Raw genomic sequence first — 20002 nt, 5'->3', positions numbered from 1 at the left:
TCAGTCTTTCAAATAGATGCAAGTAAAACACAGCAGAAAATAAATAAAGTCAAAGACTAGCGGTGCTTTTGCTCTATTTTCACCTGTAAAGCAGGAGTAGGGTGGGCGGAGGTTTACCCTGGTGCAGGTGTGCCGCAGCGGTCAGTGGAAGAATCTGCGAGTTTCTCTGTGAATTTCCCATTACGTTGTTGCACACTCGGTGCTTGCTTGGAAGTTTAGGGGTTTTTTTGCTGTAAAAATAAGTTTTCTTCCCACGCACAACGGACGCTAATGTTTTTGTCACTTTTTCGGAAGCAGGCTCAAAGTAAGGTCAGTACTTCCACGCTTCAAACGCTGCACGCTCATACTCTCTCCTGCACTCGATATATGATCCATTCTTGATCTGCACACAGCTGTTGTCACGAACGTCGCACTCGCTTACGTCATTGTCATGAAACACTCACAAAAGAATCACAGTTTTAGTAACGCAGCGTGCTTACGGGAAAGTAACGGTGATCTAATTACCTTTTTTGCAATAGTAATCCCTTACTTTACTCGTTACTTGAAAAAAGTAATCGGATTACAGTAACGCATTACTTGTAACGCATTACTTGTAAAGCATAACTTGTAACGCGTAACTTGTAACGCGTAACTTGTAATGCGGAACTGTCCATCTCTGGTTAGCAGTGTTACGAAATAACAAGTAGCGGACGTCTAAACTCACTCTCAGTACTCCCATAGAGTTTTTTTTTTCTCATCGAGCCCTGCTTCCTTTTTGAGAAGCCAGTGATTTGAGGATGAGGATCCTTCCCCAACGCCACATCTTCTCCTCTTTGCTGGTCCCCAGTTCCTCTGTCTCAGCCACTGGCCTCCAGATTTCCTCCATCTGCGTCGCTAAGGCCCCAGCAAGCTTGCTTCACCACCAGACCTCAGTTCAGTCTTGCCCCATAGACAGGCAAACTCTTGTTTTCTGTGGTTGTCTTGTCTTTGATACTTATTCTGTAAACTTCTGTGGGGTCTCTTGGTATCAGCTCTGAATCGGTAGATACTTAGCAAACAGTCTGTGGGGGTTTTCAGTCATCCAAGATCATGGTAGTCTGAGAAGCTTGGAAAGAAACTTTCTTTAAGTTTCACCAAACTTAAAGAAGTCCAGTCACTTTTTTTAAAAGCTCCTTGGACATTTCAAACAGGCCGGATAAAATAGGATAAAATGACTTTTTTTGAAGCACTTCCCCTTACTTGGTCTAAACCACTGAGTCTTCCCTGTCTGAGGTTTTTTCACTGGTTTTGGAGCAGCACGAGATTTGTCTGCTTTTCCAAAATACTTTCCCTGTTTTCACTTTCCATATTGACACATTTTCTGGTTAATTATAAAAAAATATTATGCCAATTTATGAAACTGACAAAGAATAAAGAAGATACAACAGGGTACTAAACTATAAAATAAAAAATAGGACGATTCAATGAAAGAACAGCTTTTTATGTTTTTTGTTTTAATTTATTTTTCAGATAAAAAAAAATGAATAGCTTGGATATTCCTAAATTAAGAAGCTCACACATGGATTTCATTAAGCTATGATTTATATCACACAACATTTTTGTTTACGTTCAGAAAACCTCAAACCTCTCAACAACAAAATGCTGGCACTGTTTTTGCAATAATCCTCTGCACGCACTAAAAAGATTGTCTAAGAAGTCAAACTTAAAAAACAGTTTCATCTTAATGTAACATAACTGTTTAATGGACATTTTGACTGAATGCTTCTTGCTTTGTCTGCATGACTTCATCAAATGAATATTCTCCATATGTTCTCTTCTAGTTTCTGACAGTCCAGCCTGACACTCTTATTCCTTTGGGAAACTCCAGGAGCTCTAAGTTTGTAACAACTTAACCAATAATGGTAAAACACAGCAAACACCAAGCCTGACAAACAATAAAAATATTATTTGAGTAGATTAATAAAATCATTTGAGAAGATTAAATGTAAAAACATTAATTGCTAAACCTCATTGTGATATTTCTCTAAAAGATCAATAGATTAAACACATGTTGCTGTAATATGTTTGCTAAAAGTACATAAGACATAAGGGTGAGTGAATACTTTTGCCAACATGCTGTACATGAGACACACACGAAAAACACTCACTACAGTTTTTCTCAATCACTTTGGCACAAAGGAAAGTCATTCTCACACCACTTTATGTACTTCTCAGTTTTATAACACAGTCACTAAAACAAATAAAACCTTTTTCAAATATGTCAAACCATGAGTCAGTCAATCACTTCAACTCTGTGATGAATGAATAAAAACAGTGTTGAAACAATTATATTAGGCATTAGGATATCAATGAAATGTATTACAAATTTGAGAAGTGCATTAAAAGTAGTGAGAATAACATTTCTGGTTTGATTTTGCACCAAAGTGATCAGTAAAAATCATAATACCACCAAACATGCTGATTGCGATCTGCTGTGTGTGCCTATATTTTCATGTCAGCCATCTTTATTCTTTTCGTTTTATCTTTGCAGCAGAGCCTCATTATCATCAGCCTGTTTTTCCTTACAACAGCAACAAATGTAAACGAGTGCAGCAAACAGCACGTAGGTCAGGATGGTGCTCCAAAATGCAAACAGGTAGAGCGTTTTGTTGCAGTACGAATCAGTTTTTGTTGTGTTCTTGTTGTAGTTTGGTTCATAAATGGAGAAGATCGCCACATTACCTGTAGAAATAAAGTAAAAGAAAAATAGTAATGTAGTAATGTCTGGTTAGACTCAAAAACAGTGAAATAATGTTTTCATTTTTAAACTGAAAAAGTTTTATTGCCATAACTTCAGTCACAAAAATCATTTTAGTCAGTGAATAAGAACATAAACTAATTTCCAGATGAGATGTTTTAGCTCAGGACCAAGTCTTTATAGATTCTGTATCTGTTTAAAGTTACATGAAAAAATGTTTAAGCATTGAGAAAAGCTAATTTTCTGTGATAATTCTGGACAAGTTTTATTTTCAAACCAATATGTGTGATTCTCAGATCCAAGTTGTTCCTCCCTCCACAAAATTCCTTTGCATTTAGATACTTTGCTTTGAAAGAACCTATAAAACTCATTTGCAGCTCCATATTTTTAGTAACTCTCTATATAATCCTGGCCTTAGTAAATAAAGGTTTGAATAGTAGGTGGGTGGAGCCTGAGATGATCGTATTAAGGATATCCCCTCTCAGCGACATCATACAGAGCCTAGAGTTGAAAAAGCATGAGCTTCTGGCTCACAGATATCACTTTCACACACACTGACCTCAATTTTTGAAACTTTGTCCACATTTAATATCATGCACAGGTTGTAATATATTTGTGAACTGTAATACTTATAATCATAATTTTTCTTATGTTGTCCAAAACCGAGTATTGCTATTAATGCTTACCAACAATGAACCAGACAAAGAAGAAAATGCTGGTTAACAAGAAACAGATCTTGTTGCACACCCCTATTGTTCCAAGTATCCCAACGACAACCATGGGTCCACATAGATAAGTCGAGATGAAGGGTTCCCTTGGACAGTCATGCTCATAGAGCCCACCTGTGGGGCACAAGGACAAAGTATGACCAGAACTGAGTACACTGCCTGATAGATTACTTGTTCCACTGCACTGTTTTTTCTCAGTAATTTTTTTGGTCTACTTTACACTGAGCACATCTATCGCTATACCCAATGAGATCCCAACAAACAAAATGTGAAGCAGTCTGTGTGTTTGTGTGACAGCTCGGGACATGCTAGATGCTTATATTTTATATAACTAATTAGCTTTACATTCATGCTGTAATGGACAAAGACAAGTTCCCCATTATCATCACTACATAAATGCAATAATAATAAATGGACGTTTGTTCATATGGTTTTACGTTCATGTATGTTTGCTATTTCTTATGTCTTATTTTCCCTATTTTATTATTTCTATTGAAATAATGTGGGACACACAGTCTACAAACAGTCAATGCAACCGTGAAAGATGAATTCATTCTGAATGAGCTGCTTCTATCACTTACCAACTGTCATTTGAGCCACGCCTAAGATGAAAAACATCCCCAAGATGCACGCTGAAGGAAGACAAACAAAACAGATGTTCACTCTCAAATGTTCACCAGCTGCAGACACTTTATATGTAAAATTTCTGCACAGCGGTGTCTTACCTGCTGCTTTTTTTTGACGTCCACAGACACAGTTTTGAGGTTCATCGGTCTCTGGCATTATGAGTAGATATAAAATTCACAGGCACAGACACAAAGTGAGCAGTGGCAGATGCTTTGGTTGAATTTATTTGTCTGGTAAATGAAAAGACAAATCAGGAAAAAAAAAAAGTTCATTACTCTATGAAAGAGAAATGCTAACCACCCATGTAGTCTTGCATGATGACTGAAGCATCTGAACAAAGATGTTTAAAAGCAAATTTAACAATCCAGGTCACAAAAAAATACACAAAAACACTTAAACCTGTGGTAAAAACAATGAAACTAAATGTGACTGTGTGAGAGATCACATTTAGATAGTATATTCTGCCCTACGAGACAAATTCTCACCTGTTTTTGTTTTCACAATGACTTCCTTTCTTGAAGGGAGAGGAAAAGGCTTTTGCTGAAGAACATGCATATAGTGAGTGATACATATATATATACATGGTGGGCATGTGGTCAAACAGCGCTTGTTTCAACTTCCTTTTTGAGTGGTTATTTCCGTTTAATGCTCAGTTGCTTTATGTTCCTTTTTCATTACGGTGATATTGGTGAAAATTCATGTATTCAGACTTTTCTGGATTGCAACAGTTTGTAAGCGTGACTACAAAATCTGCCCATCTAAATTTAATCACACACATTAAAACGGTGGAAGATTTGGGAACGATTTGCTTGATTTGCTCTCTGTGTTTTAATTATTTGTTTGGCTTTTTTTAATGAATACTGATGAAAATGACACACCACTAAAAGCATAAATGTGTGTCACGATTGCCTTATTGCAATTCTCACAGCAGAAAAGTCATAATAAGCACTCTTAATGGTGTTCCCAAACCAGTATTGCATTTCCACACCTACATGAGCCTTTCTCATTGTTTTTATACACACTTTTACTGTAACTATGCTTCACTACTAAAGATATTTATTACTGTGTTGATGCACTTCTCAGCTTATTATCCCAGCAGGGTATCTGATCACTGGCGCAGGGTAGCTGTGATAGCCCGGATCTTGTTCTTCCAGTTCAGCTGACTCCTCAGGACTTGCCTGACCCTCTGCAGGTACTTGGTGATTGCAGTGTTCCTAGCATGCTTTATGGTTGTCATTAGACCATGGGACTCCCAGGTACTTGTAGCTGTCATTGATGTCTGCAATTTCACCTTCTGGTAGTTCGATTCCCTCATTTCTGACTCTCTTCTCTCTCTTCGTTACCATCCGACTATGTCTGAATGACATTCCGTGTCACAGCTGTAGATCCTTGTCATGTGGATCAGTGAACGGACGTCTCGTTCAATCTTGTCATACAGCTTGATGTCATGCATGCAGAGGGGGCGACTGATGATTGCTCTGTAGTTGGCATTCGTAACCAGTCTTGTTCTATTCTCATAATGTCGCCTGGCAATGGTTTATTCTCCTGAGAGAGAGATTGCTCCTTTTTTATGATGAAGTCTTTCATATTCTCATTGCTTCTCCACATACTTCACTACTAAAGATATTTGCTTACTGTGTTAATAGATTTCTCAGTTAAATGCTTTGAAATGCAGCGGAAAGCTGATTCGATTATTTGGATTACTGCAATGAGCAGTAGAACAGGCGTACCTAATAAAGTGGATGCTGAATGTATGTAGCATGACTTTACTGAACAGTACAGTGGTTGGCGCTGTGTTCTCATATTGTTTATTTTTTCTTTGTTTTTTTGGTGCATATACAGTAGTTTAATTTGACTCTTTTGCTTTTCTTCATTTTATTAATTTTGTAAAGTTTAAAAAAAATCCTTCACATTTAAATTTTGTTTCTGAAAAATTATTTACTTCCCCTGTAAGAAAACTGACAAAACCAAAGAGCAAACCATCAAACAGCATCATCTGCTTTCAGTTTCATGAGTCAGTTCTTATTTCCTTGCTAATGTTTCCAGACTGATAGTAAAAAGGTGAAGTGTGCGGGTGTGAAAAGCTGGCACAGCATGTTACGCGCCACAACAGATAGTTTCTATAAGCTCCCATCAAACTATATACAGAAACACTATTTTGCACACATTTATTCAGCTTTTACACAGTCTTAGATAGTTATTCTTTAAATTTTTGTGGTGTTTCTTGGTATCATCTCTGAACAAACGGGTACATTTCAAACAGGCCAAACGTTAAGGATAAAATGACTGTTCTGAATTTTGAATATTTTTGAGGTTAAGGGCACTTCTCACTCATTTTTGCTATTCTGAATTCCACTGTCTTTTTAAATTGTTTAAAAATGTATTGAGCAATTTACTTCGGTTTTTCGGGGGGGGAGGGGGGGGGAATCACACTGATGAGTGTATGATCTGTATGCATCAAATATGAAATATGAAAACTGAAGAAGATACAATAAGGCTAATAAAACAACAGCATGTTATTCTTATTTTCTTTTATTTACAAGTAAATAAAACACAACTCACACATGGATTTCATTAACATACATAAAAATTACATCATATACACTTTTCAAAGGAAAGAGGGTTAAATAAAAAGATGAGACATAAATCATTAATTGTAATTTTACATGGTAACTGCAAAAGTTTCATGTTGCCGTATTAACCAAGATAAAATACTGGGCGATAAGCTCCAAATGTACATAAAACACAGATAACAATAATGATTAATCAATAGTATTGATAAATTGTATGCTTATCTTTTCTGATTAATCTCATAGTTGGATCAGGTGACCCTTATCTTCCCTTAGTTATGCTGCAATAAGCCAAGGATGCTTGCAGGATTCCCGTGATGATGTTAAAAGGGAGTTTTTCCTTCCCACTCTCGCCAAGTGTTTGATCATAAGGGGTCGTGTCTTGTTGGGGTTTCTTTTTAGTATTGTGGGGTCTTTATGATACAGAGCACTTTAAGATGTTTTTACTATTGTTGTGAATTGGCTGTATATAAGTTAAAGTAATTGAATTATGATTTCGATTCAGTCATGTTTAGGTTGCTCTTGAAATTGAAACCTCATGTCTCAATGAGATTTGCCTTTGAAAAAAGTAAACTATAAACATTGCATTATTTTGGTTATCCCCAAGCAGCGTTTGAGTCTCATTATCATCACTTTCTATCAGAAAATAAACAGCTAAAGAATAAGAGCAAACAAGAACAGCTAACAGGACGAAGGCCAGGTTGGTGGTCCAAAATGCAAACAGGTAGAGCGTCTTGTCGCAGTAATGATCGGGGTCTTTAGTGTTCTTGTTGTAGTCAGGTTGATAAATGGAGTAGATGCGAATGGTACCTGGAGAAATATAAAGGAATCAGGTAAGAAAGCTTGATCATGATTGGCTACCGTCATGGTCTTTGTGCAGGAGGCACAGAAAGAAGACACAAATGCGCACACACACAGGCAGTGTTGGGGAGTAACGGAATACATGTACCGCCGTTACGTATTTAAAATACAAAATATGAGTAACTGTATTCCGTTACAGTTACCGTTTAAAAAGGTGGTATTTAGAATACAGTTACTTTGTTGAAATAAATGGATTACACGGCGGTATTTTCCTGTTTCATATTGTGGCGGGTCAGGACTGCTTGGGTTTTGTTTGACAGCTACGTTCTGTTGTTCCAGGCGGCAGCGTTATGGTTGCCATGGTTACAGGGTGACGCTCTCTCTGCAACTGTGTGTTTTGTTGTTGTTGTTGTTCTGCTAAGCTAATAGGCAGTAGTCCGTGCTGCAGGGAGAATGGACTGCCATACCCATTATGTGTCTGTGAGCGAGGGAGGGAGAAAAAGGAAAAGTACAGTTGTTATTCAGCTGGAAGCATGTAAATATAATAATAACCACTGCAGCCAAGAAGAGTGCCTGACGAGCCCAGTTGTAAGTAAGCTATTAAGACTCCACTGTTCCTGTTTTCCTCCGAAACAATATGTTCCGTTGGAGCAGCCTTTCAGCGCCTTTCTCTGTCTCAAACTTGACCCAGACAACAAAGTAAAGCTATTTTTCGGCTATGAGCCCGACACAGAACCCGACGTATTAGCCAGAGGTCCCTTTACTACGGTTCGGAGCCGCGGACCTTCAGTAACAGTAATAAATCACACAGCAATAGTACATTCATGTAGTTGTAAACAGCATGATAATATATTAAGTAATCCAAAGTATTCAGAATACGTTACTCTCATTGAGTAACGTAACGGAATACGTTACAGAATACATTTTGGGGCATGTATTCTGTAATCTGTACTGGAATACATTTTAAAAGTAACCTTCCCAACACTGCACACAGGGTACGACATATGAGGGTATGAGGGTACGACAAGACGATGAGCAGGGATAGACGCAGACACTAAATACAAGTGGTGAACAAGACCAAGCGGAAACAGCTGGGAGACACAGCTGACATGTCTTTTTTGAGGTGGGCAAAACAGGACATTACGCACCCGACGGGACACTGTCAAAATAAAACAGGAAGCAGAAAAGCAGATTTGATACAGCGACGTGGACACAACATGGTTTAGGGAGGCACAAAAACAGACCATGGAGCACAGAGACAAGAGTGACAAGGAAGAAACGGAACAGATGGAGCATGGAATCAATTATTCAATTATTTATTTCTATTTAGTTTCAAAGCTCTTCTTCTTAAAAGCTGCACCAGTGAATTTCAGGCACTTGAAAGCAGCAGAAAACAACACATCACAGTTTGTGAATTATGACTCTTCTTTTGTATTAGCATTCATTACAGCCTGAAGCCTGACCTTCAGTCATATTAATCTCATGAAGATTATTTGCATCTACAATAACTTTATTATTTAAAACTGTGATCATGTAAAAGGAAATAAGAGTGATGGAAACTTCTTACACTTCCAGCAAGCACAAAGCAGCAATAGGGATATTTGTCCACTTGTTCATTTCACCGCTTCTTATATTAGGTCTGCTTTAACTTTAGTTTTGGTTCTTATTTGACTCTTGTGAAATCTCCTGGTTTTTCTAGAGAAATATGGATTTTTTTTTGTTTGTTTGTTTTTGTGTTGTTTCTTTTTAATGCTATGCAGGCTGTGTGTAATATTTCTCAGTACTGCACTGTTAAGAAACTGTATAATTTAAAACGCTTACCCATGATGAACCACATAAAGACAATGGCGATGGATGCAGACCAAAGGATGATACCACACCACCTCTTAGACCACAACCAGAACACGGCTATGAATCCATAACCAGACAGATAGACGGGGATGAAGGGGTCGATTCGACAATCATTAATGTGCACCAACCCTGCAAACCACAAGTATGAAAATAAAGAGGGTCAAGTGGTTATTAGATAATTTTGGTTATTTCATTTTTTAAACATTGTTTTCATAAAATATATTTAAATGAAAGCGATCTGAATATGGAGCGTCTGTCACTTACCAGTGATCGCCTGAAGAAAAAACATGATGTGGTAAACCAGCAAGGTGCAAGCTGAAGGAAGGCAGACACAAAGTGATTTCAGTCACAAATGACTCCAAGCCCCACCCGCAGATGTGTGCAAAAACATTTTAAATCATTCTCTCACCTATTGTTTGACATATCCAGGTGAAATAAGGTCTTTCACTCTCTGGCATTATGACTAGTTATAAATGGACCTACAAAGACACAAACAAGGCTGTGAGACATGCTCAAGCTGTCTATATGTCCGGTAAAAGAAACGATAAGTCTAGAATAAGTATGGCAAATTACAAACAGTTATTCGTTAGTCTGTGAAAATGAAATGATAGTGAACATACAGCATGTCGAAAATCTGACTAGAATAACAAATGGATATAAATGTATATCAAATAGTTATCAAATAAACCTTAAACGTATTAAGTGATTGGATTAAGGCCTACCTGTTTGCAGGACTGACAGGTCTTTGTCTTTGAAGAGAACGGTTTCATGAGAACTTGGCAATATATAGTGTAGTCAAATTGAAAGTGTTGCTGTCTAAACTTCCTTTTACAGTGACTTTCACTTTAATACTTGTCCTTCATACATATTCCTTAAAGAACAACACCCCAAACTGTTTTTGGTATTGTTGGTTCTGTGCAACAAAAGTCAAAGTTCAAAATTCCAGAATAATTCCTCCTACTTTCGGTACATTTTCATTTTATCGTGAGTATGAATGAAAACTGCATGAAATCTGTCTTTTTTTTCTGAATTACAGTTACTGTTTTTGAAATTTTAAAAAATGGATAAGTGACGAGCAGACATCAGCAAAGATACACAGATACCATGACAGAGACTAAGGCAAAGTTTTGAGTCATTGTGATAGTGTGCGTCAGCATCCGCATCACTGGAACACAAGACTGAAACCAGTGGCAATCACTACAACACTCGCCCTGACAGAGGTGGAGTTTGGATGGTAATACCTGCCTGCAGTCCTGACCTCAAACCCACTGAACACTTGGATCAGCTTTGGTGTGCTGTTTGTGCCAGAGTGACTAACACAACCACACTGGCTGACTTACAAAGGAGACGCCAACAGTAGAAACAGTAGGTTTGTATACCAAACTCTACTTTTTAGGGTACCAACCGTCTGTACTAATAAATCAGCTGGTGTCAAACTTTGGTACCAGAACACATCTGGATTAGAGGAAGAACAAGAGTGTCAGAGGAGCGAGCAGTGATCTTCTGATGTGTTGAAGACCAACAAACAAAGATGGCAAGACAACGGTGGTGAACTACAAGTTGTCTCATGCGTGTTTAAACTTTTCATAACTTGACAACACTCTCAGAAAAATTACCATGGCAACACATAAAACCTGATAAAACACCCGGTCAATCAGAAAATATATCTAAAACCTGAAGAGTGTACAATAGTTGAGCCTGAAATCCAAATTCACTGACAGAGCTGCAGCTAGCATCAGCAATGGAGGATGATGATGAAACACGAGACATCAGCAGCTTCATCTTCTTCAGGTCATCAGGCACTAACTGAGCATTTTTACACTGGATACACTCAGATTTCTTATTGGCATGTTACAGTAAATAAACCTTATGTGACATGGCCCATCTGTTGAGAAGTTTTTATTCATTTCTGCTCTATTCATTCTGCTGCTACTTAGAGGAGGACAACAGGAAGTGTCAGTAAACACGTGCACCATCTCATGGATTACTGACTATCTGACAGACTGGACACAGTGTGTGAGGCTGGGCAGAGCGCTCGCTGATTTGGTGATGTGCAGTAAGAGCCGCGACCCTTAAACGTGTGCAGCAAAGTGATGTTGATTTTCCATCAGTCAGCTGTGGTGAGCACAGCGTACTTTACTGTGGTCTGCTGGGGGATCAGCACTGGAGCTAGATAAACTGATCAGGAAGGAGTAATAATGTTTAATTCTATTCTTATCAGTAGTAGTAATGTTATCATCCTTTCAAGTACAGTAACTACAGCCATGACGAAGGCTGGTGTGATAAATAAAATAAAATAAAATAAAATAAAATAAAATAAAATAAAATAAAATAAAATAAATGCTTGAAATCAAAAGGGTTAAGAATTGTGTGATTAGAGGAATTAGGGGGACATCTAGTGGTCTTTGAATGTTATTGCAGTCAGTTCTTTGCTGGACTTGAAGAAAAATGTGCATGCTGTCTAGAAGTCAGATTTGAGTTCTTTTCGTTCTGCACATTTATTTATTTATTTGTTTATTTTTATTTCTATTTTTTGTAGGTGTTGCTATGATTGCACGTAAAATACCCCAAAAACTGGTGGATAGAGTCCTATATGTGACATCACTGTAACCAGTGTTTCTAAGAGGAATCTGCAATCAGCCACTCCTTTAGCTAAATCCTAACTTTGTCATCGAAAGGATTATTTTCTATTTCTCAGTTACTTGCTCATTTAGTCTGTTCATTTAGCAACAGAAAATATTGCACCAGTTCTTCAAACAGCTCAGTACAGAGAAGACGATTATGCTAATTATGCTAATGTTATGCTAATATCCTATTAGAGCGATTAGAACATGCTGTAGGTATTACAGGTATTGCACTGCAGTGGTTTGTATCATATCTATCTAATAGACTCCAATTTGTGCATGTAAATGGAGAGTCCTCTTCACACACTGAGGTTAATTATGGAGTTCCACAGGGTTCAGTGCTAGGACCAATTCTGTTTACATTATACATGCTTCCCCTAGGCAGCATCATTAGAAGACATAGCATACATTTTCACTGCTATGCAGATGACACCCAGCTCTATCTGTCCATGAAGCCAGATAACACACACCAATTAGTTAAACTGCAGGAATGTCTTAAAGACATAAAGACTTGGATGGCCACTAACTTTCTGCTTCTTAACTCAGATAAAACTGAGGTCATTGTACTCGGCGCTGAAAAGCTTAGAAATATGGTATCTAACCAGATTCTTACTCTGGATGGCATTACCTTGGCCTCCAGTAACACTGTGAGGAACCTTGGAGTCATTTTTGACCAGGATATGTCCTTCAACGCACATATTAAACAAATATGTAAGACTGCGTTCTTCCATTTGCGCAACATCTCTAAAATTAGAAATATCCTGTCTCAGAGTGACGCTGAAAAACTAGTTCATGCATTTATTACTTCCAGGCTGGACTACTGCAATTCATTATTATCAGGATGTCCAAAAAACTCACTGAAAAGCCTTCAGTTAATCCAAAATGCTGCAGCAAGAGTACTGACAGGGACTAGAAAGAGAGAGCATATTTCTCCTGTTTTGGCTTCCCTTCATTGGCTTCCTGTTAAATCCAGAATTGAATTCAAAATCCTGCTCCTCACATACAAGGTCTTAAATAATCAGGCCCCATCTTATCTTAATGACCTTGTAGTACCATATTTCCCTATTAGAGCACTTCGCTCTCGCTCTGCAGGCCTACTTGTTGTTCCTAGAGTATTTAAAAGTAGAATGGGAGGGAGAGCCTTCAGTTTTCAGGCCCCTCTTCTGTGGAACCAGCTTCCAGTTTGGATTCGGGAGACAGACACTATCTCTACTTTTAAGATTAGGCTTAAAACTTTCCTTTTTGCTAAAGCATATAGTTAGGGCTGGACCAGGTGACCCTGAATCCTCCCTTAGTTATGCTGCAATAGATGTAGGCTGCCGGGGGATTCCCATGATGCATTGAGTTTTCCCTTTCCAGTCACCTTTCTCACTCACTATGTGTTAATAGACCTCTCTGTATTGAATCATATCTGTTATTAATCTCTGTCTCTCTTCCACAGCATGTCTTTTATCCTGTCTTCCTTCTCTCACCCCAACCGGTCGCAGCAGATGGCCGCCCCTCCCTGAGCCTGGTTCTGCCGGAGGTTTCTTCCTGTTAAAAGGGAGTTTTTCCTTCCCACTGTCGCCAAAGTGCTTGCTCATAGGGGGTCATATGATTGTTGGGCTTTTCTCTGTATCTATGAAGCGCCTTGAGGCGACATTTGTTGTGATTTGGCGCTATATAAATAAAATTGAATTGAATTGAATTGAGACCACAAAGGAACATATAGATGGGGATGAGTGGCAGTCATTAATGTGCACAAATCCTACAAACACGAAAATGACGAGTGTCGAGTTGCTGTTCCACAGTTCAATATTTCATGTCATTTCAATTTTCAAATTTTATTTCCAACACATTAAATGAATGTAGATAAATTCAGTCTGATTATAGTGCCTCTCTCACTTACCAACTATCCCCTGAACAACAAACATGATGAAGAATATCATGGAGATCAAATCTGACGGACAGCAGACACGATATGGTTTCATTCACAAATGACACCATGCAGCAGCAGCAGATGTGTGCACACCTGTTCAAAATCACTTTCTTACTTATTGGTTGAGGTATGCAAGTGTGTTGAGGTCTATCACTCTCTGGCATCATGACGAGCGAAGCCTACAGAGACACAAAGGAAGCTGTGAGACATTCTCAAGTTGTCTGTATATGTCAGGTAAATCAAAGATAAGAGTGTCAGAAGGATGGCAAATCAGAAAATGCGAAGTGTGTGAAAGTATTACTTAACATACAAATCAAGTTTAAATGTGTTATGTGATAGCATTAAGTAGTCTGTTGAAGCCCTACCTGTCTGTGTGCCGTCTGTGAAGCAAAGAGAAGAATGATTTCCTGAGAACTTGGTAATATTTATTGTGGGTATGTGTGTTGTTGTCTAAGCTTCCTGTTACAGCGTCTTTCACTTTAACATTTGCTCTCATTTTTTTATTATTTTGGCTTTTTAGCCTGTAGTTTTGATAGGTGAGTAAAGTAGGCAGGAAAATGTGGGGAATGACATGCAGTGAACACCCGGTACAGACTCGCACCCAAGACCCCACAGTAGCCTTTTCACATAGGGGTTGTCTGCTGAACCCAGTGAGAGACGCTGGCACCGTTTGAAACTAAATTTAAAAAAACTAATTTGAAGAACTGGAACATGAATAAAGGAAGAACCCTCAGTTTGGGGGGTTGATGTGATTTATCACTTATTTATTTTTAATGTAATTTAAATTTTTAGGTTTTCTTCTAGTCCTGTTAATTTAAGGTTTTGATTTTTAGATTTCTAAAAATCTGTCTTTAGACACAATTTGTTACTAGCAGCCTGTAACAGAAACGCACCATTTGTTCCAATTCCTTTTGTTGACTCTAAAGATTCAAAGGAAATGTTTCCCCTATTTAAGTCCTTGATCTTAATGAAAACAAACAAGGATGTTTGTCATGTAAATAATATGTATTTCAATAACTAAACATAATTTACTGAGACACAAAATAAAATTATCTGAGGCTGAAAGGCAGAGCGACAGAAGGATTCAACTAACAGATATGAGAGTGTCGGTCAGGTCAGGATCCAAGATGTGGCTTTGAGCTCCTTTTGATGAACGTGATAGCAAATCCTTTCAACATAAAACAAAATGCAACACTAACAGCTGCCAAACTTACTGATAGAGCAGTTTGTACAATAGCTCACCCCTACTCTCTGGCTCTTCTGTGACATGCTTCATATACAGACATGCGTTGGTCCCTGGGTCTTGGACTCAGGGTTTTTGAGTTTTCTGGGGGTTTGAGGATCATTTGAGTTTTACTCCTGTAATATAAACCATGTTATTTCTGTTTAGCTTGATGTCCTTATTATCACCCAGCAGTCTCTGTTTGGTTTTTTTGCCGACCAAGACTTAATTATGTTATGCTTAAGTTCTTTGTCTTGGTGATGTAGTATTTGGTTACTCTCCTTTTCTCCTTAATCATTCTGTTCCTCCAGTCTCGTCTCTGTATTTGTTTTGTTGTCTATCTTGTTCTCTTGTTTACTTGTCTCAAGTTAATCTTGTTAGGCTCTCTTCCTGTTTTATTTTGGTGATTGTTGTTCTCTGTCTTCTGTTCAGTTTAAGCTGTGTGTCTCTAATATAGATGTGTGGCCTTGACTGAGAACCACAAAAATGAAGAAATAACATTAATTTTTTCTTTAAATTATTACAGTATTATATAAATGCACTCGTTCACAAAAAATGTTCTACAGACCCACTTGGATAAAGCAAGTTACAGATGTTTACCTTTGAATGTTCTGCTGAGAGACCCAAATATCATTGTTTAAAAACCAGTGCTGACAACTGTATGTATGCAACCACTATGACTTTATCCTTAAAGTCACAACGTTACTGCTGGAAAGTCCAAACTACTTCGACTAACAGTCACAGCACAAGTTAGTGAATGAGAACTGCCAGAGGAGCAATATGAATAATGAAAGACATTCAACTTTATACTAAAGAAACACAAAACTAGCGAAGCTCAAGAGGCAACATTAAAATAATACAACAGCAGACAAGGACATAAATGTCTTTACTTTCATATTCTCACATGAAAGGAACCTGTTAATACATCAGCCAATGATGAACGTGTCATATTACAACATGACATAAGATAACTTTTTAAATCTTTATTTTTTTTAAATCATTATTCAATATATACCACCATCCACAGTATTCATTGCTTTTTGTTTATTCACAATAGGGTAAAGGCAAAACAAAAAAGCACGAGCAACAGGGACAGAAGAGCGAGAAGCCTAAAAGGATGTAGTTCAGGTTCATGGTCCAGAAGGCAAACAGGTAGAGTGTTTTGTTGCAGTACATATCCGGACTCGCTGTCTTATTGTAGTTGGGCTCATAGACGGAGTAGATCCACACGTTTCCTGAAAGACAGAGCAAAAATAAAATGTTTAATATAGAATTGAAGAGTTTCATGACTATTATTTATTTTATTTTCTCCAGTGCACTTGTGTGATTCATTAACATAATGCTGATGAATGTTTGTTATTATGGTACACCTACTATATCTGTTTCTCTCACATGTTTTATTGGTTTTTTGTTGCTGCCGATACCAAGAACTTTCAAACATGAAGTCAATGGGTTACACATTATTTTATTTACCTCTGTTCACCAGCAGAGTGAATTTAAAATCAAACAATCAAGATTTGACTGAAATGCAGACAGTGTTAGTTTATTTAACAATGCAGCAACACACATACATAGTGTGGTCTGGAGGAGGTAACCAAGGCAACCAGTGGAAGTAACATATGAGCAGTAAGATCAGGAAGTAATTGGGTGAGAATGTCTGAAGGTTTTACCTACATGCTGAGTCTTACATTTGCTTTCTGGGAAACAAACAAAGAAAAATAAAACTGCTTTCTTCCCCTTTTCAGCTTACCAGCAATGAACCAGCAGAAGACGAAGAGTGAAACGAGGCAGCTCCAGGCGCTCCAGCAGTTGAATGTGGCTTTGAGCCACTGAAGGATGGAGAACAGCAAGGTCACCACTCCAATCACCAGCAGGTAGATGGGAATAAAGGGCTCCCTGGGACAGTCATGGAGGTTCAATGCTCCTTTTAGGACACAGAAAAATACCTAACTGTATACATTTATGAAAATGTCTACATCTGTCTAACAGTGAGTGCACCTGTGCTTACCCATGATGAGCTGAGCAATGTGTATGTAAAACAAAATCACCTGGAAACATCCTGAGACAAAAACAGAACACATATTAAAGTCATCTGTCTGATGATGGTCCTGCTGAGGTCAGCGTGGCACCAGTTCTTACCTACAACCGCAAACTGAGGTCTAAGTCTGTGGATGTGTGTCGGTGTGTCAGTGTCAAGCATCGTCTCCAACGATAACTTCAAAAGGAGAAGACACAGAAGTTCAGCTTTGTTCACGACAATCACAAGACTCAAGTGACTCAAGAATCACAGAACAGCAGCAGTAAATCTAACCAGGTGACCAAGCTTTAAACTTTAAACAAAACCTTCCCCAAAGGGAAGTGGGTTTACACCCTGGAAATGCTGCTCATCAACAATTTACGAAAAACACTGTCATAAAAGCGATGCTATACCTTGAGTTCCTCTTCTTTCAATGTCTTCAGTGAAATCTAGCAGAACATCAGGAAGTTAGAGATAACTCACTGCATATAAATGTGACTCTCACCTTAGAATTCAGTGACATTTCTTCCTGTTTCCCCTTCATGTTCTGAAACCGTCTCTCATTTATGTTTTCTCAGCAGAAATAGATTTGACTTGCTGTGAAAAACTTCTGCTTATACAGGAACACTTTTATTCTCACCTTTACATTCTTCATCTGCAGTAACATATAAACTGAATATAAAAGTAAGGAAATTTGTGTATGGTTGATTATTTCTTTATTGTAACAGTGCTTCTTGGAAAAAAACCAAAATAACAACCTTCCTCTTTTAGAGCTCTAGACTAGCTTTTTGCCACGATTGCATTGGTGCGCCTAACTTTTTTTCTTAGGTGCACCAGCACAAAACAAAAGCTAGGTGCACCCAAATTTTTCAACCGCATTGCTTAAGCATGTTCACTTTTTTTTTTTAAGTTGCTGTCCATGCAGACATTATTGATTTATAAATGATTAACTAACAAATTTCTTTATTTGGAGCACAGTTCTATACGAAGGATAAGTTACTTTGTGCTTTGGCACTCTTTGGCAATATTGTAGACAATGTTAAACTTAATAATCACATCGGCCTCCTCTGATGACCTGTTTGCTGCTGACTGCTGCTTAAAGGCAGTGGGGAGAGGGGAAACTTGGGCAGTGCATTTATCGCAGCATATAATGTGCTTTCTCTATACTTTTTTCAGTGTTCAGAGATTGATGGCTCTGTGTCAGAGCACTGGCTATGAATCTCAGACAGATCAGGCCTTAACGAAAAAGTTATCAATCCTTCTTTTCATCTTTTCTCATTAACCACAGCTACATCCACTTCTGTCGGGCCTAGGCTACTCACTAGGGCTGGGTATCATCACTGATTTCTATAATCCATTCATTCACGAAGTCCCGATTCGATTTGATTCAATTTTGCCTCAGACACTCAGAAATATTATAATTCTGATCATTTAGCAGTAATTTGGCATAATTTAGAAAAATAAATAAATTTTAAAAAATGTAAATATTTAAAAAGTTTAAATTTCTTCGCTATTAAACAGCAGAAATTACGCTTTCTTGTGGAGGTCATTTTTGAAAAACAAAAACAGTAGCCGCCAGCACTGTACATAACGTGTGCGTAATAAGCAAATGAATAATGCAGAAAACAGAGATTTGAGACAGAAAACTGTTCTTGAAGTATACTGAGAGAGAGCAGCTGTGCCAGATGTGCTATTTTATGGTGGTGGAAGCAAAACAGCAAAAGTAAGAGGGAATGACGATGTTAATCAAATGTGAAGCATAGTTTGGATCTTTTTTTGCTGCTAGTTCAGTCAGTTGTGGTTGGAGAGTGAAAAAAACCTGCAGCATCAGAATCTAGCGCAAAAAAAGTGACGTAAACACAAAGGGCGGACCGCATCAGGATCGTGAACTTTCGACTTTCAGCCCCGACGCCGTGTCCGTGCCGTTAGGTCAGAAAACCGACATCTCTCTGATTCTGACGTTTTTATGCCGAATCCGTTAACCTGCTCTCATTTACCGTTTTAGCTGTTTGGTGGTTGTTGAAATAGTTTTGTGAGCTTTAACCTGAGATTCTGGCGTTTCTGTCAAAAAAGTCGATTCAGGATTTAATGAATCGATATTGCGTTACTCACGCTACTCACCTCCCTCTATCCGCCGCACTTTCAAATGTAGACAAGAAGAACTACAGAAATATCTGGACCACGGCCAATCAGAGAAGTCCCGCCCCTGACTATCTCTGATTGGTTTAGACCATGATATGGGCATAATGTGTGTTTGTTGTTGTTGATCACATGGAGACTATCAGAGTTGCGGAGACTTTTGTTTTTTTGTTTTTTTTTTGCTGAATGGGGACCCTCGATTTATTTATTTATTTATTTATTTATTTTGTTGCACCATTGAGAAATTGGTCGCACTCTAAAGCCCTGCCTTTTCACTCAAATGATGCTGCTGCTCAACCCAATTGTTGGTTGAGCAGCAGAGTTCAGTGCGATGTTTGCGCCCATGAAAAACTTACCAAATCTTCTCTGCCAATGCCGAACAGTTTATTTTGCTACTGGCTCCTGTTTTACAATTCTGATTGGCTACCTGTTTTGTGCCATGTTTGACTGATCTGAAGAGGGCCTATGGCACAGTACAATTTCAGGCTGGTTTTCAGCAAAACCAGGCTGAAGCTTTATTTGGAGCAAGCCCTAGTACCATCTCCATATTAAAGGCCAAGCCCCATGGGCTACAACCACACTGAAAACAGGCGGAACTGGAAGACCAACACAGAGGCTGGATGATAAGAGGCATTAGGGGGACATCTAGTGGCGTTTGAATATTATTGCAGTCAGGCAAGTGTGTTTTCTCTCAGGCACAGTGTGTAAATGTTATAAATGTAAGAAGAAAAGGCTCGGCCAGATGAAAGCTACACTATGCTTCAGTACTTGAGGAGCTGTTGCACTAAA

At 38.3% G+C, this 20002-nt stretch overlaps 3 protein-coding genes across 6 annotated transcripts; all 3 read right to left on the bottom strand.

Annotated features, from left to right (window-relative positions):
- Nucleotides 1-1398: 1398 nt before the first annotated feature.
- On the bottom strand, nt 1399-4728 carry LOC146521939 (transmembrane protein 272-like). Of its 2 annotated transcripts, none has more exons than XM_085153652.1 (5): nt 4557-4728; nt 4157-4301; nt 4026-4076; nt 3403-3558; nt 1399-2700 (listed from the first exon to the last, which is right to left on the bottom strand). In XM_085153652.1, exons 2-5 carry the CDS (start codon nt 4212-4214, stop codon nt 2498-2500), a joined length of 468 nt encoding a protein of 155 aa, XP_085009778.1. In that variant the 5' UTR covers nt 4215-4301; nt 4557-4728; the 3' UTR covers nt 1399-2497. The 2 variants fall into 2 exon arrangements, with proteins under 2 accessions (XP_085009778.1, XP_085009777.1); XM_085153651.1 differs by having other exon boundaries at nt 4170-4301; nt 4557-4722.
- Nucleotides 4729-4754: 26 nt separating this feature from the next.
- LOC146521938 (transmembrane protein 272-like) lies at nt 4755-12064 on the bottom strand. Its single transcript, XM_085153639.1, has 4 exons — nt 9703-12064; nt 9558-9608; nt 9264-9422; nt 4755-7451 (listed from the first exon to the last, which is right to left on the bottom strand). The coding sequence occupies exons 1-4, from the start codon at nt 9749-9751 to the stop codon at nt 7153-7155; spliced, it is 558 nt and encodes a 185-aa protein (XP_085009765.1). The 5' UTR covers nt 9752-12064; the 3' UTR covers nt 4755-7152.
- Nucleotides 12065-15763: 3699 nt separating this feature from the next.
- Nucleotides 15764-19395, bottom strand: LOC146521937 (transmembrane protein 272-like). Of its 3 annotated transcripts, XM_085153641.1 has the most exons (6): nt 19196-19390; nt 17488-17523; nt 17197-17272; nt 17066-17116; nt 16808-16981; nt 15766-16292 (listed from the first exon to the last, which is right to left on the bottom strand). In XM_085153641.1, exons 3-6 carry the CDS (start codon nt 17255-17257, stop codon nt 16102-16104), a joined length of 477 nt encoding a protein of 158 aa, XP_085009767.1. In that variant the 5' UTR covers nt 17258-17272; nt 17488-17523; nt 19196-19390; the 3' UTR covers nt 15766-16101. The 3 variants fall into 3 exon arrangements, with proteins under 3 accessions (XP_085009768.1, XP_085009766.1, XP_085009767.1); XM_085153642.1 differs by lacking the exon at nt 17488-17523 and having other exon boundaries at nt 15764-16292; nt 19196-19395; XM_085153640.1 differs by lacking the exons at nt 17488-17523; nt 19196-19390 and adding an exon at nt 17580-19152 and having other exon boundaries at nt 15764-16292.
- Between the last annotated feature and the right edge of the window lie 607 nt (nt 19396-20002).

Source organism: Neolamprologus multifasciatus, chromosome 3 (assembly GCF_963576455.1).
Source record: "Neolamprologus multifasciatus chromosome 3, fNeoMul1.2, whole genome shotgun sequence".
NCBI lineage: Eukaryota > Metazoa > Chordata > Actinopteri > Cichliformes > Cichlidae > Neolamprologus > Neolamprologus multifasciatus.
The sequence above is the reverse complement of the archived record's forward strand: the minus strand, read 5'-3'. Positions and strand labels throughout refer to the sequence as shown.

Excerpts from the sequence above, each read along its gene's own strand:
- LOC146521937 (XM_085153640.1), bottom strand. The coding sequence starts at position 17,618 with ATGAAGGGGAAACAGGAAGAAATGTCACTGAATTCTAAG. Across the intron at positions 17,273-17,579 it reads AAATGTCACTGAATTCTAAG|TTATCGTTGGAGACGATGCT; the intron begins GTGAGAGTCACA and ends CTCCTTTTGAAG. Across the intron at positions 17,117-17,196 it reads ACCTCAGTTTGCGGTTGTAG|GATGTTTCCAGGTGATTTTG; the intron begins GTAAGAACTGGT and ends TTTTTGTCTCAG.
- LOC146521939 (XM_085153652.1), bottom strand. The coding sequence starts at position 4,214 with ATGAACCTCAAAACTGTGTCTGTGGACGTCAAAAAAAAGCAGCAGGTA. Across the intron at positions 3,559-4,025 it reads CGTGGCTCAAATGACAGTTG|GTGGGCTCTATGAGCATGAC; the intron begins GTAAGTGATAGA and ends TGTGCCCCACAG. Across the intron at positions 2,701-3,402 it reads CTTTGTCTGGTTCATTGTTG|GTAATGTGGCGATCTTCTCC; the intron begins GTAAGCATTAAT and ends TTATTTCTACAG.
- LOC146521938 (XM_085153639.1), bottom strand. The coding sequence starts at position 9,751 with ATGCCAGAGAGTGAAAGACCTTATTTCACCTGGATATGTCAAACAATA. Across the intron at positions 9,609-9,702 it reads CTGGATATGTCAAACAATAG|CTTGCACCTTGCTGGTTTAC; the intron begins GTGAGAGAATGA and ends GCCTTCCTTCAG. Across the intron at positions 9,423-9,557 it reads TTTTCTTCAGGCGATCACTG|GGTTGGTGCACATTAATGAT; the intron begins GTAAGTGACAGA and ends TGTGGTTTGCAG.